The sequence below is a fragment of the Monodon monoceros genome, unplaced genomic scaffold, assembly GCF_005190385.1.
Source record: "Monodon monoceros isolate NGI ecotype Baffin Bay Population unplaced genomic scaffold, NGI_Narwhal_1 Super_Scaffold_12, whole genome shotgun sequence".
NCBI classification, from domain to species: Eukaryota; Metazoa; Chordata; class Mammalia; order Artiodactyla; family Monodontidae; genus Monodon; species Monodon monoceros.
Genome location: NW_021703768.1, coordinates 148,283,059 through 148,302,274, shown reverse-complemented (window position 1 = coordinate 148,302,274; position 19,216 = coordinate 148,283,059). Strand labels below are relative to the sequence as shown.

The following is a 19,216-nucleotide window of genomic DNA, read 5'->3' as shown; positions in this document are numbered from 1 at the left end:
TCCAATATTATTCCAATATAAATTGCTGAAGCTAGTAGACTAACTACTTTGAATCTTTTTTTCTTTTTATTTATTTAGGATTTAAACCCCACTTCTTTCCAAAACACTTTGTGATTGCTTGAAAATTTGAAAACAAGTTATACAATAAAAATCATGTCAAAATTCAAATGTCGATGTGAGAACTGTCTTTCACATTTTTATTCAAACAAAGCAAGAAATGGTTCTCAACTCAACAGAGGCTTGGAAGGAAAAGCTCTGAAAGTTATAGTTGAAGCAAAGTAGAGTACAGCTATATAATCACCTTTCTAAAGGTTTTTAAAAGCCTGAGTAGACTATTTAGGTGGACAGGAAAGAACAGCTCCTGATGGTTCCTTAAAGTCTTAAAATTGAATAATGAATATAAAGCAACACAACATATTTGGCTTTTATTTTCAGCTTTAAGAAAAAGCTGAATGGATGTAAGATGCAAAGGGACTGTATTTAAAAGTAAATAAAGTTTCAGGTTATCGCTCTTAATAATAGACAAAGAAAGCATGTTCGTTCATAGACAATCATAATCCCTTGTTTTGTATTTTTTTCCCTTGTAAATCTTTAGCACTAATATTCCCAACCCCCCCAAAATGACATTCTAATTATCTGACTACATGCCAGGTGCTATGCTAAATGATTGCACATGCACTTAAATCTCCACCACAGTCCTATGAAATGGGTAGCATTTGTGATTTTTAAGTTTATCTTCATTAAACATAATTAATGGATTATACTAGATTTTCAATATGGGGATCCCCAAAACCTGAGCTATACTGAGAACAAAGCTACTAAGAATCAACATATGTATGAGATCAATTTATCTATAGAAGCAAACCACCATAGAAGATGGTTCATAAATTTGACTGCAGAGAATAGGCAATGCCTAAGCCTAAATCAAGGTGACTAAAGAACTGTCTTAACAACCCTCCACCCCCACCTTGCTTTAATTTCAAGATTTTTAAGCAGTCTTCCAAAACCTGGACTTTGCTATCAGAGAATGGGTCTATCAGTAAATTCTAGCATCTACCAGAAGTTGTACTCCTCATTATGAATGCATAAATTGGCATCCAGTCCTAGTGGGCTTGTTATTAAGAACTAGCACTTGATCAAATCTGACAAAATCAAGTTCCGGGACCTTGCAAAGCTGAATACTGGATCTGAGAGCATGGCAGCCATAACCCCATATTCTGGGTCTTGCCTGAGGAGCCAGCAAGTTTCCCCTCTTTGACATCTCTTTGTTCTTTATCATCCTATCTTTCAGTCTGAGGTAATGCTAACCTCAGTCAGTATACTTCTATAACAAAATTTCCATGTCTACAACAGTAAAAACCATCCAGTCTCCTCCTAGAATCTATGGGCCAATAAAATTTCAAAACATGAACATTCAGAGGGGAAAGTTACCTTTCTTTTTTCTTTGCCAAGTAAGGGTTGTTAAAAAATAATCTACTCTTAAAAGAAAGGATATTAATGGGGCAGGGGGGAGGGGAGGTAAAAGGAAAGAATCTCATAAAAGACTCAAAAAAAATTAAGTGAATTGGGCTTTAAGGAAAACCCACTAGAGAGTGTTTCTTTTTCTCATCTCAACAAAGATGACCCCAGGGGCAACTGATCTAATTTAGCGACTTCATGAAGCAATTGGGACAACAAAGAGTTGATCACTTTGCCTAAGATCACACAACAGTATCTCAAATCTTGGTTCCCTGCAATTTCCAGCCCTTGACTCTGGAACTCGTTCCACAGGAAAAGATGAAACCATGCTACAATGGCAAGCCTTATATTACTCCCCCTTATCCTGATGCCACCGTCACCACTGTGTTTGGTTTTCGGTCTACACACATTTACACTGAAATATTATATTTTGGCATTATTTCTGGCAAATGTAGCATGAAAAGACGAAAGACTAATGAACAAGTGAGGTTTTTACAAACCATATAGTCTCCAGAGGATCTAATGCACCCAGCAACTCTCATAAATCAAATCTCCTTCTAACATTTCTTGGCTCAACAATCTTACATTCTACAGAATACTGATTTTAAACACTAACCAAAAAGAAATCCAGTCATAAAAGCAATTTTTAATTCCTCATTCATACTATAGCATGGACAAGGAGTAGGATTTTTTGGTTTTGCTTTGTTTGGGGAATGAGCAGAATACAGTTATTTGGTCAAGAATAATTCACAGAAGTGGTGGGACTGAAAATGAGTTTTGGCAAATGGAAGGCATTAAGAACACACAAATTTGAAATCCATATTCAAAAGAAGTAAACAAGACTTCTGTATTCCACCCAATTATTTTAAACTATAGTACTACAAAGAAGACAATTTTTAATTCTTTAATTCCTTCTGTGAGTAGATGGCCCCTGCTTCCGGGTGAAATTTAGTTTGCTTCAGAATACGCACGTAAAAAGAGAACTCAACAGCGCAGTGGTAATATTTAGAATAGGCGAGGAGAATTTACTGAAGGCACTGCAAAGGCTAATAAAACTTCATTTTTCTTGTTGTCATTAGATAGCAAACAGTGAATGACCTTGTCCTTTGCAGTGTCAAGCCCTGTGGTCTCAGGCTGTTTTGTCTGACTTTCAATCTCTGATTACCTCCCCATCTCCTGGAACACTTTTCCAACTACATGGAAATGGTTTTTATGTTGACATTTCAAAGGTCACTCTACAGAAGCTAACATTGGATTAAGCCATTCTTTATGTGTCATTATGGGAGTCTCACTTATTCTCATTGTCACCAGTTTCAAGACAGCAAATTAGCTGGCTCTCAAAGTTTAAAAAAAGTTCCTGCTCTAATTTGGAGGAATAATAATTATCCATAAAATAGGTGATAGATTAATAGCAACTTGCATATTCATTACAGAGCAAACTAATGTCATTTCTCCACCTGCTGAAGCTTAACTACTGTATTTTCTACCCAGTACTAACTTGTTACAGTTCTTTGAACTTCACTAAGGTGAATCAATTATCACTTACCATTAATAAGCAGAGAGCTATCGGATCCTGGATATGAATAGTTTAGACGACCTGAGGGTAAAAGAAGGCTGTTACTAAATTTATTTTTTTTCATAGATGGTTTAAATGTATTCAACAACAAAGCTGAATTGTTTAATAGGTATTTAAAAAGCCGTATTATGAGATAAAACTTAGCTGTGCTAATAAACACACAGAGTCAGTTGACATATCAAACAGCATATTCACAAACATTCAAAAAGGGAAAGTTTCAAAGTGGGAAAATAAAATACCCCTTATATTTAACTATTCGGTTATTCTAATTTCCAAATCCCCATCCAAAGGAAATTTTTTGTACCATTATGTTCTAATACCAACTCATAATAACAATCTTCATATTTTTTCCCCATAAATGTACAATTTTTCTTTCATGTGTAGTTTTTCATAGCTTTTTAAAAGTATGTAGTTAGCAGTAGCATTTTTTTATATAATTCGTAACAAAAGTGCCAGTCTTATGCCTACATGTACAGACACACTAATGGGTTTAAATTCAAATTTCGGGGAATAAGTACAGAAGGTAAAGAGGCACATTTCATTGTACTTACACATGAAGAAAATATCAAAGCACATAGCACAATGCCCAGAGGCACAATAGATTCAGCAAATGCTGGGTTAATTTCCTTCGAATTTTGAACCTAAAATGGGCACCCAAGATACCCTCGAGAAAAGGGTTTGTGAAAGTCTAAAATTTGGGGAGGATGCTCTACCTTCCAAATTGGTAGCCACAAATAAGGGGGGGGGAATGCATTTCTGTTTTGGAAGAGTTTCTACATGCAAGTTGAGGTAGCTAGACTACACACCATGTAACTAGTTCTATGCTATAAGTTACAAAACTCACTATGACAACATTTTCATGTCTCCATATTCCCCATGCCCTTCACAAGAATGGTGGAGAACCCTCAAGTCTTATTCATCTAAGGAATGGATAGGGGAACTTCACTGTTAATTACCCACCACTGTCTAGCACTCTATACATCAGGAGTAGTGTGAGAATTTCAAATTGACTCAGAATTACAAACATTCCAATTAGGAAACCAGCAGTCTAAACTCTGACTCCACAGAACCACAACAGACTCTCTAAGACAATGAAAAGGTGGGTAAGCAGAGGCTCTCCCAGGCCTGGAGGCTGGGGCAAGCCTTTCAAGATGCCAGGAAGACTCCACCTAGTTCCAGAGAACACTGCGGGAGCCAGGTCTAATACGTGGTCCTATCAATCCACCAGCCACACATTTACAACTCTTTAAAAAGGAACTTTAGACCACAACTATCCTTCAGTCTCTCAAAATCCTACTTCTTTGAAATAGTCTCCACAGAAATAAACTCATGCCATGAAAAGAGAAAACTGTTCTCTGTGGCTAACAGCTTTAATTAATCCACGTGCAAACCTTGGAGTCTCATGTGAAACAAAATCTGAACTTAATTTTTCTACCATTTAACACCAAATACAAGGATTTAAAAAATTAAGTTGTTAATTGCTCCACTTAAAATTTCAGCATGTTCCTATTTAGGGAAGAGAGGTAGGGATGAAGATGGGCAAGGAGGAGGTGAAAATTAATTTTGATATTTCAATTTCTTCCTAAAAATTGGCTTCATTATTTAATGCTCATATACACACAGTCAAGTATCCAAATCCAGTGAATTCCAGCTGAACTGCTTTAACTACAAGCCCAGATCATATGATCTGTCACAAGTATTATCTTTAAAAAAGCATAGACTTGAGATGCTGGAACAAGAACATGACCTTAACTGTTAAAAACTTGGGAGGGAGGGAGGGAGGGAGGGAGTGCTGTTTCTGAATCACTTGACTCAAAGTAGCAGCTGATTTTCCATGATGGAACATTTGCATTAATTTTGTAGCTGTAAAACCCTCTGGTAAATGAATTAACAGCTATCACTCATACCATTTTTATCATAAAACATGTTTTAAAAAGATGATATAAGTCAACACAGAAACAAAAATATTTAACAATATTAACTGAAGTTAAGAAAATGTTTTGCTATTTCTAAGAAGATACTCTAATTGGGTATCTAATTGAAGATACTCTAACACTCCAATTGAAACCAGGGCTGTTCCATATGAACTATAATGCTTCTTACTTGATACTAAGGAAGGATAATTAACGCTGAGGATCCAAAAAACAAATTCCCAAACTAGCTGGCCCAGTTTAACAAATCAAGTTCCACCTTATCAGAAACTCACCTTTGGGGTACCTTTTAAGGAGAGAGAGATAAGAATATTTCAACTTGACAGGCACAAAAATATCCCTTAACTCAGTTCTCTCAGAGTCTGCCTCAACACACACCTCCTAAAGAGATGCCACCCTCCACCCCCAAGGTAGGTAACGTTTGAGACTTTTTCTGATCCTTAGACTTCTAAATGCAGTAGTTCTAACCTTCAGCTAAGACAATAGAGCACTGAAGAATCAGTGGCAAAATTCACAGTTTAACTCTCAAAGTGATACTTGTTTTTATTTTTTGACCTGTTCTCATGAGTCCTGTCAGGCTGGAATCAGTTCTGGCCTCTGAGTAGTAAAGATACCTGTAATATTTTGTTAAACCAGCAGCAATGCCTTCTACTTCAATTTTAAAATATTAGCAGTGACATTAAGAAACCTTTGAAAAAAACTTTCATAATGCTTCCCTATCCTACCTGCCCTTTCCTTCTATAAATTTCTTCTGTAATTAAAATATCTAGAGTCATCCACTCATGACATCTATTATGGAGAATATATATCACTTCCTTTCTGGAAATTCTCTGAAAGCTCCCATTATAAGTGCCATGGGACAAGTGCCTTGTCTTCTACAAGCCTTTCACCTTCTCCCTGTACCCCTTTTATTTCTGCTCTAATATTCTCTCTGCTCTACGGATGCTAATTTTCACCGGCATTTTTTGCATTTTCTATTCCATGGCTAGATTACTGACAATCCCCTCCCTCCCTCTGAGACAGTGGCCCTCTTTCTTTGTTTCCAATGGAGGATATTTTCAAATCTTTTTTTGTTTGCTTGTTTGTTTTTCAATTTTTTTTCCAGGGCACCTTTCCCAAAAAGGAAACCCCCTTGTTATATTAACTCACCAGATTTTATTTCTATCTATATTGCAACAGCCAACCTTCTCACGTAATCATTTCGGCTACTGGCTAACTTTCTTATCTCTTTTAAGTAATAGCCCCCTTTAGGAACTAGAGCTTTTTTTTTTTTCCCGATAGAACACAGCTTGTGGGATCTCAGTTCCCCAACCAGGGACTGAAGCTGGGCCACGGCAGTGAAAGCCCAGAATCCTAACCACTAGGCCACCAGGGAGCTCCCAAGAGCTTTTTTTTTTTTTTTAAAACGTAGGTACCTCGAGTTTCCTGTTTGGGCACCAGGTAAGCATTCAATTAGTTCATTCCACTGAACTTAAAACACCAGCACTTCACAAATGAATAAAGTGAAGTGAAATAAAAATCCCTGAGATATCTAAATATGAATATAACCCAGTGTTTGTGGGTTTTGTTTCATTGGTTTTTTTGATAACTCATCTATCTATAAACATAACTCAGGTTTGGGCACATTTAGAATTGAACTCCTCAAGGGAGAAGGAAGGCATTAGGATTTCAGGCAAGTAAACCTATTTAGTGGATAAAATTCAATCTTTGGAGGCTCTTGGTATTGATTGTGTTATAAATGCAAAGAAATACTGCCAGCTCAGCAGTCCTAACCTTAAGGGACGCAGTGACAGGAAAAGCAGTCATCTCTGGAGGCCAGCTGTGGCATTTGGAGCCAGAAGCCTGGCATACATCATGCAAAAGGCATAGACTATATTTGGTGACATGACTCAACCTAGCCAAATATAGGCAACTGATACAGTGTGACTCTCGGGAACTACACTACCAAATTCTACAGCCTAGAAAAGATTCAGACTCGAACCAGGCAATTGTATGCTAAGCATTTGCGAGTTGGAAAGAACCAATATTTATCAACCAGAATGACTAAGAATTGCTGGGGGGAGGAGGTGCTCAAAACAACAGTGTGTATTATCATATTCTTTTAAGATGCTAACTAAAGTAACTGAGTTAATGAGATGGAAGGAGAAAAGACTAGAAGGAAATACTCTAAAATGTTTCCATTATTTTCAAAATTAGGTAAAGTACCCTTGTTTTCTAAAAATTAACCCAGATACTAGTGCTACCGATGATTCAGCAGGAAATGATACAATAAATGTTGCCATTTCAAACACACAAGCAACGAAAAATATCAAATGGTCTATAGCACTATTAGATTTCATGCTATGGCCTTCTCTTTTTCAGTCATGCCAGCATTGTTGGGGTCACGGTACAGGCCAAGGAATGACAACAGGGGATAACTCTGCAAGGCTGGCTAAAATATAGCCATGCAGTCCAAAGAAGTGACAAGAAGCATGAAATTCTGGGTTAGTATTTTTATTGACTCACAGTATAAAAACCTAGATACTCCAATGAAAAAGGAGAGGTTTTCAGTGGACATCGTTAAAAATTTCTCATAGGGAAAGGATAGGTATGGACTTAGGTCCATTTCTAAAACTGATTAAAAGGTTTATGCACATGACACAACACACACACACACACACACACACACACATACACACACATACATAAATACACACATATACATTATTTGTTATTGTTTAACTAGAGATGCTTCTCCTGATTTTGCTCCTGCTAATTTTATTTAGCTCATATCTAAGTAAGCCAAAGCTATACTGCCATAAATAATTTTTTTAAAGGAGGTGCTGTAATTGCCTTTCTGCATCTGCTGTTTTTACCAACACTGCCTGAGACTTGCAGCAAGATGGCGCTGTGGGGGCCTGGATGACGCAAGCAAGGTCCAAGAAATGTGGAATAAATTCAATTTCTGAATACCAGCTTTATACTCACACAAACGCAGAACACGTATCAATATGAACTAATAAAAATGTGCTCACTATGTTCTATCATTTAATGATACAAGGATAATCATTTTTATTAATTTCTTCCAATGACCTAAAAGTAACTCCCCAAATCATAATCAGTAACCTTATTCTACCCCCTGACCTATCTGTGATACAACCGACTTCCAGTAAAGACGTTTCCATTCAAAATTACAAAGGAGACACTGGCTGGGGCTGACATCAACTGGATGGAGAGTCTTGCCCCCTCCAAAAGAGCCATTTAAATTACACACACAGTTTAGGCTACACAAAACCCCTCTCCAGGACAGATCTGACTTTCAGTTTAAAGACTGGGGCTTGTAAAAAATACTTTAATTCTCTTGCCTACCTCTCTAGGTTCATCTCTCACAATGCCATTTCCCTTCCCACATGAGGTACTCTGCACGTTCAGAACTACGAGTCCATTAACTTTTACTTCTGGGTCCCTCCCTCTGTCTGGAACGCCTTCCTTTCTCTCTGGCCCCAGTATTTCACCACTCAAGCCTCCGCCGTTCTGTCCAGGTAGCTTTTCTTCCTTAGGCCTCAAATCCTATGGAAAGTCCCTGCCTCAAGCCACCGGCTCCCCAGTTCAGACAGCCTTATGGGCTCCATAGAGCACGCTTTACACTTATTATACTATATATATATATATATATATATATATATATATATATATATATTTTTTTTTTTTCTGTCGTTTTTTTTTTGCGGTACGTGGGCCTCTCACTGTTGTGGCCTCTCCCGTTGCGGAGCACAGGCTCCGGACGCGCAGGCTCAGCGGCCATGGCTCACGGGCCCAGCTGCTCCGCGGTATGTGGGATCTTCCCAGACCGGGGCACGAACCCGTGTCCCCTGCATGGGCAGGCGGACTCTCAACCACTGCGCCACGAGGGAAGCTCTATACTATATTTAAATCACCTATCTCTAAGCTCTGTTCCTAGTCTAGGGCAACAAAATCTTTGAGGATAGATTTCACGTCTTGCATCCCGGAGCTTAGAGCAGAGAAAGGTACTCAATAAATAGCTGTTGAATAAGTGAATAAAACAAAGCTAGCAGCTGGTGGTCTCTCTGCCATGAAACACCCAGTGAAAAGTGCAGAGTTGGACCAATCCCATCTTGTGAGCTAGGTCAAATTACTCAGTTTCTCTGAAGTAAAACAGAGGTATTTCTATTTACATGTGACAAATTCATGAGATAATTTTTGCAGAAAGCCCAGAAAACTCTCCCAGTATAGAGTATGTGCTCAATTAATATTAATTCCTTTTCCGTCACTAACTTATAAGCCAAAGATAACCAACAGTTTTCTACTTGTGAGAGAAAGAAAGGAAGGATTCCTCTTAGCCAAATAAGACCCAAACTGGAACCTTGGAGAAAGGAGTGGCTATCTGCGGGACTGTTGGCTTCAGAGAAATGAGAGTTTGCTAACGTTCTGAGTTACAAACAAGGATATCACTCTTCTCTGGGGGAGAGAAGAGAAAAAACCTAACTCTTTACTTTTATGATAGCCAAACAGGCAAAGTAGCAGAAATATTTTAGGAAATGTGAAAATTCAAAGGAGCTTAAAAATGTTCCTTTTAACAAAAGCCAAGGAGGATCTCTTCTGTACCAATAGCTCAGATCTAATTTTTCAATTGTGATAGGACAGCTGAAAACCAGAATGTATAGTGGCCAAAAAAAAAAAGAAAAGAACCTCTATCTTTAAGGTAAGTAAAGTCAATGGGATTTGTTTCTACAGATTGAGGAAGGGTTCGGAATAAAAGAAGGTTTCATAACAAAAGAAGGTTTGCTCTGACTATAACTCAGGGCAGGTGCAAAGATGGAAGATCTAAAAGCATCTAAGAATTTCAGGCAGAAGGGAATGTCTAGAGAGTCACTAGCAAAGAGCTGACCCAATTAAGGAATTTGAAAGATTTCCTACTGCCAGTAAATCTAACAACAAACCAGCAAGCAGGAAGGCAGGCTATTTTTATCCCTGCCAGAGAGGCCTTCTGACTCTGGATGCTACATTTAGAGGACAGAGCAACAAGATAACTTGCCTTAAGAGGATGTTATGATACCAGTGATTAATGGCAATATTTTAAGCTTTAAAAAATTAGGCATAGTTTTTATCCACAGTAAACCAGCCAAAGCCAGTTAAAAAAAAAAGAAAGATAATATAATGGAAAGAAAAGTGGAAAAACAGACCAATGGATAGTAGAAAAGCTGTAATAATCCAGAAACAAAGCCAAGGCAGTAAATTAAAATTCTACCTTGCAAAAAGGTTGATTAAAAGAAGCATGTGTTATAAGAGACATATTTTAAAAGAACCAGTGAATAAAAATAAATAATTGTAGAAGTGGCCAGAAGGTAAAGATGATGTTGAGCAACGGCTCTCTGTACTGACATGAAGAAGACCAAGACAAACTTAGGAAATCCCTAGGTACTATAAACTAAGTTACTTGCAAATGATTGAGAACTTTAGAGATGAAATAAGCCATTCTTAACACTGGTTACTTAAGTCCAAACCCCAAAAAGCCATCAGCAAAGTCAGTAGTTGGCTTTCTGCATACATATCATCAACCCTAATCACTTACTTAATATAAATTCTGATGACTTTACTGAACCTTCATGAAGAATGCACTTGGATTTCATACCTAATCTGATTTCATCTTTTGTTGTCTCAAAAGGCCAGTTCTTATTTTCCTTTATCAATACTAAAGGCACTGAGTCTTCCTCGTATTAATTAGCCCTCAAAACTAAAAAACAGGCTGTTCAAAGATAACTGCAAATTATTCGGAGAATAAGTTGCATGAGGCCAAGAGTCTTAGTTTTTATTTCCTGATATATCCCAACCGCCTGAAACAGTGCTTGATATATATTTGTTTTAAGAACAGCCTCCCACAGCTTCAGACTTTACATAAATATCTAAAGTGGTTCTCAAAGTAGAGTGAGGCTGGGGGTGAGGAGGGGCAGAGTCTATCTGAATCACTTCCAGAATACATATGCTTAAGTCTCATGACAGACCTGGTGAATCAGAATCAGCGAAAAGAATAAGCCAGCTTGGAAAAGTTCCCTCAGTGATTCTATTTTGACCTCCACCCTCCAAGAGGCACCCTTCAATAAGAAATCAGCAGGTGTGAGATCTGAATCTTTTACAGAAGATTATGACAAAATACAGATTTTAAATTCTGTCCCCAGTCTCCTACAGAGAAATTAAGAAACCTGAATGCCTGCTCTCTGTCTAAAGTATACTAAGACAAACTTTCTTAATGTTTGTTTCCCTCACAAATGCTACACAATAAATACCTAAGCTACTGAACCTGAAGCCAGAGGCTATGTGTTCCTATCTTGATTCTCTAGGCACCAGTTAGTCGAGTGACTTTACAAAAGCGGTTGTATCTCTCTGAACTGCAGTTTCTGCAACCGTATGTTGGAGATCACAAAACTCACATGAAAGGTTATTATAAGGATTTAAATTAGAGATAATTCTCAGAAGTGGCAAAGAATAAAAGCCAGAGAAATGGTATCAGAAGTAACTGCCCTTTCACTTGAAACTGGTTGTTAACACTGCTTCCTATACAGAATGTCCAGGTCCACCTCAAAAAAGAAATATGTAGCTCAGCATCAAATGTGTCCTGTGGTCTACTACTACTTGGGACACGGAATACACTCAAATATGTGTGGAGCTGGAATACAAGCAGAAGCTAAAATGTAAGGTACTTCCAAACCATGTGGTTGAAGAAAGCCATCTCCCCCTCCTAACAAGGGCTACCATGTTACTCCACTCCAGGGTGCACCCCTCCTGTCACAGGGCTCCCCCTGCCCCCTGGCACTGTGCCAGATGTAGCCTGACAAGTCCACACTCCTAGACATGCCTCAAAAGGCAATAAGATGGCTTCAGATGCCAGAGACAACATTCCAAAATGCTACTTGGTGGAGATGATAATCTAGGATAAGGTAAGCGACTCCTCCTCACTCCTCTTTGTCCTCATCCCCACTATTTCCTCTATTAAATTCCTTTTTTTGTTATGTTCTTTTTTGTTAATGGGGGACATTCTAATGGTAGGAGTTTAAAGCGGAACAATTAGAGAAGTTCTCTACAGCAGTGTTTCATAACCTTCCATGATTATTAAGACCTACTTCAATCAGAATATTTCAGAAAGGCTCCCCACCATAACACCTGAAGCCCTCAAGCCCCACGCCAGTGGATACTACAAGTAAAACAACCGCAACAAAAACCCTTAATAATAAAAGGCTACTATGAATTCAGCAACACCTTTAAATATATTTTCATTGTATTACATCAGCATCCACGTGCTTTTGGAAGATAATCATGCAACACATACATGACAAATCTATCATCTAACTAGAATGCTTGGTTCTAATAGGTTCCTAGACCCCATCAAGTAATTCCCATGGCTGAAGAGGCCCGTGGTCCACAAATTGAGAACAGAAACATTATATCAAGCCAAGTTTAAACAACTGCTTCCTTGACATAGTATTTTTAGGCCTATCTCAAAAAGAAAAAAATGCAGTCTAGAAACAAAGCCTTCACTCAACTGAATAAATTTGATTGATTTCTGGTTATATCCCTTCTCACAAGCTACTCAATATTAAATGCTGCCACACCCCAACTCACATGAAATCCATGATACTTTCAGTCATTCAACTATAAAAACCTTCAACTTTGTCACTGAGAAATACCATGCCAGAGAGACTGCGTGGAATTGCTGATAGCAACTTAAAGATCACTAAATTCAATCCCTCCATTTCCTCCTGCAGGTAGAGAAACCAGGATCTAGAGGGAAGTGACTGACTTAAGCCATGTAACTGTTAATGGCAAAACCAGGTCTTAATACACTCCTAAACGCTTCTCTTTATTTCTAACAATTTGGGAAAGTCTATTATAAGCTAACAACTTCTGATCTTTTACAATAAAGAGATCAAGCGGCCAATTTAAATATCTCCATTTAATTAACCATGCCAGACATTTATTATTTGGAATACTATAGCCAGTAGAAGTTAGACTTTTTTTCTTTTTTAGATTCTTTATACTAATTAACACTAATTACACATGGCTGCTCTTCAGAATGAAGATCTGCACTTTAGTGCTGGTTTCTCAAGAATTAAAAAAGGGTCCTCTAATTGGTTGATTCCTCCTTCTCTTCCCAATGCATAACAACTGGCATCAGCCCAGTTGGATTCCAAAGAGATTATGGAACTGCTTTCCTTTCGGAATTCCACTAATGTTCTTAATTGACTGGTTACCAGGTAATACCCAGAATAAAACAAAGCCTTGCTTTTAGAACAGAGTGTGCTAGTGTGGGACTGAATTCAGACTCAGTCTATCAGACAAGATAATGAAGCCCAGAGGCAGCCTAGCCATCTCCATATCTGATTTGAAAAGTAGTAACTAGTTTAAAACTAGCTAAAAGGTATTCCTTTTGCAAATTTTTACTGCTGAACAGCAACAAATGCATCAAGTTTTTTCTCTTTTCCCTCCTGTAACTTAGGTAATGAGGACAGTGGCAACATGAGGGGAAAAAACTAAGGAGTAGTGAATAAAGAAATTCACAAATCAGGTATACACAGCTGCTAAGTGAATCAACTGCCTACAATATTCAGGTAGAAATTCCATGCCTGTCAGGAAGAAATAATTTTGTGGCACAATTGTGCAACTATTCTGCTTCCTGTTGTTAAACTGAATGCAAAGAGAATCTTGCATATTTTTATGACAGCTAAGAATCAGGTGGCATTGCTTCCACTCCCTTAAAGTCAGCAAATAACATATTCCAGGGTTATATAACAGGATTAAAGAAAGTCTTAAGACCTTCACAGACAACTCACCATTGTATTTACTCCATAATCAAAAGGGCTTTCATTATGCAGATTATTAGCATATAGGACTGTTCTAGTAGCTGTCAGGAAATAAAACAGCAAGTCACCTCTCTACAGAATTTTATAATATAGAAGGAAAAAACAGAAAAATAATAAGTGACACTATCAAAAGGTACAATATATTATTAATTTGGACACGGTGCATGAACAAAACAGATCTCTATAAATGTTCTGGACCTCCTTCTACTTTTTTACACGGCAGGGAGGTCCCTAATATTTGACACTGACAAACTGCTGACAAAATCTGAAAACCTTACTACTTGAATTTATTCAGATTTCATTTCTGAATGGAAAATATTTTTGTCTGTCCACATGGTAATATCTATACTTACTAAGCTGTACACAGTACTTAGTGTGAAAATGTACAAGATCACAGAAAAGCACTCACTAATTTGCTACCTGACTGCTGCTTGTTTTTTGATTTGGTACTTCTAAGTGTTAACTGTCACATATAGTTTATTCCTTCACCAATCCCTGCCCTGAATGTGAGTCTAACAAAATCAAGTTACAACAGCCATAAAGTACGTGAGCCTTAATACAGTTGTAAAGAAAAAAAAAAAAAGTTCATGAGTTAAAAGCACCTTTGAAAGAAATCGTTAGGCTCTCCAACCTTCTAATAACATAAAAAGTTTACTGTCATTTTCCCCTCTGCCCCCCTTTACCCTCATCTCTCACCCAGGTAAAAGCGGAGTTGCAACAATGTTTTAAGATACCTACTCAGTTTTCCTGCGCTCAAGACTCTCTGTGCTCAATGTTCAGGATTAAGATAAGGGACTGCTTGAGTAATTATGGGCCCCCATCACCGATGACATACGACAAATTCCCCCTTTGTGACAACTGCTCGTATGATTTTCGGAACAAATAGGAACACGGGTCAATATTCTATCACAAACACATGGAGGGCAGAGGACAGAGGGTCACTACTTTGTACTTACCAGTAAATATTATATAAAAAATCGGGCAGATGAGGATCTGGCCAAGGCCCAGGAGCATTTAGTATGAACCAAGTTGGTTTCACTTCAGAGCCTAGAGTAAGGAAGACTTCAATCCAAGGCTACGAGCACATCCGTGTTCACAAACATCACATTTTGTCCTCCCAGGCATTGCCCTTTCCCCTCCTCCCCTTGAAAAATTTAAAACGAAATAAAACAAAACAAAAAACAACAGCAATCCTCAACGTGGAAAAGTATAGTCACACAGTTTGAAACCGACACCTCTGTAAACTCTGCCTGCACTGTGCTGTGAGGAATCAGAAAAATCCTGACCAACAGTAAACCAAAAAGGAGACAGTGGGTCCGAATTACGAATACACCCTGCACCAGTAACACACAGAAAATCACGCCCCACCACTTTGCCCCTTCTTCCTCACAAAGGAAGTTACCTCAACACAGAAGCCCAGGTCCCATCCTACGGCACAACTAAGTCAAGCAAAAGAGAAAGAATGTTTAGGATGTTCCATTTCAGCAGTCAGGAAAGGGAGAATGGGGAAGGAGAGGAAACCACCTCACTTCTAATAGCCACACGCGAAGTTCAACTGTAGCCACGTTTATGAACTGTATTCTTTGCTGTGTGCCTTACTCCATTACTCATGAAGCTTCTAGGCGTAAGGCAATTTTCTGCTCCCCAGAGACCGCAGCCACTCCCCTGCTATGCTGCTTTGAATTACTTGGTATCACCCAAGCAGAGCAAGAAAGAACCAGCCGAGTTCAGGAAGGCTCCAGCCAGGTTTGCAGGGCTGCTGCCTGGAAGACTCTGAATCTTCAACACTTGTAATGTTTAAAGATCCCCCAATTCACCAGAAGACATTTGATACCACATAATGGTAATGTGTTAAGAAGGAGAAATTTGATTATGAATCCAAGTAAAATTTAGCCGTTTTGCTTTATCCGTGTCTTCTTTATGGTACTTTGTATCGTGGCCCATTAAATATCCCTTGAAGAAAAACGTCCATCTAATCCTTTAAAAAGGTGACTGGGGAGTGGGGTGCAGAGCAGTGCATAGTTGTCTCTCCTCAAATTGCCACAGGCAAACTGATTTAAATAGGAAAAGGTTAAATACTGTAAGAGATTACATCTCCCCACAACTATTTCAAATAAATCATTTAAATAATATTACAGAAACAGAACTTATTCGGTAAAAGTCCCTTTCATTTTTTAGAACTGTATTTACTCTGAAACTCAGATTTATAACTGAATGATATTAAATTTAGTCCTATTGTCAGCAACTCTCATGGAAGGTTTCCAGAGCTATTTCGGTGTACACAAAGTCAGTATACAATATCTGTTCAAAACATCTGTATCGGTATACAACATCTGTTCTTGAAAATACTGAGCTAAGTGACTGCAATTTGGAGTATAGGAATATTAAAACAACTGTGGATCGAAGGAAAATTTAAGGTTTTCTGGTTATTATTTATGATATCTTTTTAAAGCAGCACTAACTTTATTCCTTCCCCTACTGTAAAGATATAGAATTTAAATAATTATCCCAACAGTCACTCTCTCCCACAGTGACATAAAAAATCTTATAGAAAATTAACAAAACTGGCTTTGTGTACTAAACTTTCAACTGAGTTTCATGATTTTCTTCTAGAGATTATTATAAATGGTTCTGCTTAGCAGCAAAGAAAAGAGGCACAGATGGAATCATCACTTGCCCACTCGTTGAAGCATTTGTTTCAAACAAATTCACAGCCATGAAAAATAGTTTGGAGAGGGCCCCTAATTTAATGTGTAGATAAGGAAAAAAAAATCTCAGAAGTATTTTAAAATGCAAGGTCACAGTACCTTCAGCAGTCTGGAATTAAATGCATAGCATTTTTGGAGTAGGTCCAGCTCTTAAAATAAGTTCTTATTAAATTAATGCATGAGGCAAGTGAGGCAGTAAGGTCTAACACACTCCCACTACTTACTTGACTGACATATGCAATAGGTTTCTCGGGCACAACGGGAATATGTAAAAGACTGGCACTTTAAACAACCTGCATTTCTGAATGCAATCATCATTGCCCACATGCAAATTAAGTATTTAAAATGCCTGAAACTCAGAGGGACTGGGGTAGATATGCTGAGCTTCCCCTTCCAAAAACTGGAAGCAAGATACTTCCTATAACAATATGAAGAGTGGAAGACTCTAATTTCACAGTATTCTGAGGAAAAATAAAATGATATTCTGATTCATAATTTAGTTAATTAATATCTGAAGAACAACTATATAATGTTTTCACAATTTACAGATTGCCTTTGTTCTCTCAATAATTTTGCTGTCTCATTTGGCTTTCTAGTGAAATGAAGCAAACTGGATATTAAATTGTTTTCATATATATGATTTAAAACACTCAACCACTACTATGAAACTCTGAATTGTTCTACTCTGACATCTGATAATTTTCAAATACTCGTTTTTGTCTCTTTATTCCAGTGCTGTCTCCCTCTGCTTCCATTCCATGAACTACTGCTTCTTGGTTTATACATATATTCCTTTATTCCCTTCACATACAGGAAAGAAAATTTTAAAAGTCTCCTTAATTTTTAGAGGTTTCTCCTACTGTACACTGAATGTAATACCACTTCATGAATCTTTATTTCACTGTGTCCAAACTATGCTTCATAAGGGCTGAAAACAGAAGCACTCGCACGTGTTTTTAATCTATTTCATGCTGCTCCATTTCTAAACAATAAGTAGCAATTTCACAGGCAGGAAAAAACATAAATAACAGTAAGATACAATACTTCCCAAATAATCATCTCAGCATCTACAATAGTAAAAGATTTTCCTGTCCAGGTGAAGAAAATACTTGATAAGCCTAATAATTATAGTAGCAATGCACAAGCTGCCATCTCAGAGATCAAAATTCAAAAATTAGTCTACAGAGCAGGCTCTTAGCTTGTAAGACTGGGTGTGCAGTGAGGAAAATGAAATTGTTCTCTGGGGAAGAAGTGCTACAGACTGTCACTGGTGTTAGTTATGGAGAAGGCAGTACATAATTTCGTGGATAAAAATACTACATACAGACATGCCAGCTGATCAGTGAAAGGACATGGAGATAAGGCAGAGGGAGGACCCTTTTCTTCTCCAAGAGGTAAACCTCTGTACATGGAGAAAATGACAGTAGCCTTAAAATTCTTAGAAAAACTATTTTTAAATGAACTGTAAAAATATATATATATAAATTATGAAATGAAGGCTAGCTATTCTGTTTGCACATTTCTTTAAAAAAAAGGTTGCTAAACAAGCCAACTGGAATCAACAGCATATTCATAAAAAATAAACTCAAAAATTATATTTGAAAGTTCCTAGGCATATTAACATCTTGTCTGTTGATGGCAAAAATAAAATAAAATTTTAAACCCACTTCATTAAGGGAGATTTTTTTCTTTTTTCCCAAAAGGAAAAGGCAAATTCAATTTGGGGTTTCTTTTTTTTAATTTAAATAAATAATACAGCCTTAACGACTTCATTCAATTGACAGGTCTTGTATCAATTTTAGGCTTCATTATTTAAACACATACACACAAACGACATATCTATGAGGAATTGCAAATGAAAATAAAAATAAATGAAAAACAACAACAAAAATAAATAAATAAATGAAGTCATTCATAATATATTTTATAGTTATTTTTAAGATAAAACTAACCCAAATATAAAACCTGCCTCCATATGATAGTTTTTTTGAAACAATTTTCAAATTAATTTTTTGAAAGGCATATTATTCTATACTAGTCTCATAGAAATGATGCCCATTTTCTGTTTTATCTGTTTCTAAGGAAGCAGAGCACATGAAGAGGCTATTTATTCATTTTCAAAATGGACAGGCAGTTTTATATACTTACTTTAAAAGGACAATGTGTTAGATTTTTTAAAGATATTCAGCTTTTATTATCACCTTTAAACAAAATTTCACAATAGAACCACTGTTAAAATCAAACATAGTTTTCCTAAAATAGCTATCTAAATCAGCAGAGTTTGACAAGAAATAAAGTATTCCCCTGAGCAGAACTGCATTGCGATAGACTACAATGGTATAAAGTTCATCATCTTGGTTTAAAAAAAAAAAATCAAGCATAACTGCAGTCTGGCATTTTAGGACCGTGAACTCATCTGTGAATTCCTTACTTCTCTTAGAAGGAAAAAATACACAAAGTTCATTTAATATGCTTAAGTCACCTTGGCACTCATACTGAAACCGGTTTTCTCATTTGATAAGCATGAAAACAGACTTAATAGATGTTTAGTAATACTCGATACCATTTATTGTGTGCCTTCTCAATGAACTGGCAGTATGCTGTATTTTATAGACACATGATATCATTTAATCCTCATAACTACCACAAGACTGTAGTGGCAGAATGGCAATTTATATATATATATAT

At 37.2% G+C, this 19,216-nt stretch overlaps 1 protein-coding gene across 2 annotated transcripts in view; it reads right to left on the bottom strand.

Annotated features, from left to right (window-relative positions):
- The window catches only part of CPEB4 (cytoplasmic polyadenylation element binding protein 4), a 64,266-nt gene that overhangs the window by 22,852 nt on the left and 22,198 nt on the right, over window positions 1–19,216 (bottom strand). Inside the window, exon 3 of one of the 2 annotated variants that reach the window (XM_029219225.1) lies at window positions 3,005–3,055. The exons of the other annotated variant lie outside the window; for it this stretch is intronic. Coding sequence (XP_029075058.1) covers window positions 3,005–3,055 — 51 coding nt within the window. The remainder of the gene's footprint in view (window positions 1–3,004; window positions 3,056–19,216) is intronic. 2 annotated transcript variants of the gene reach the window in all.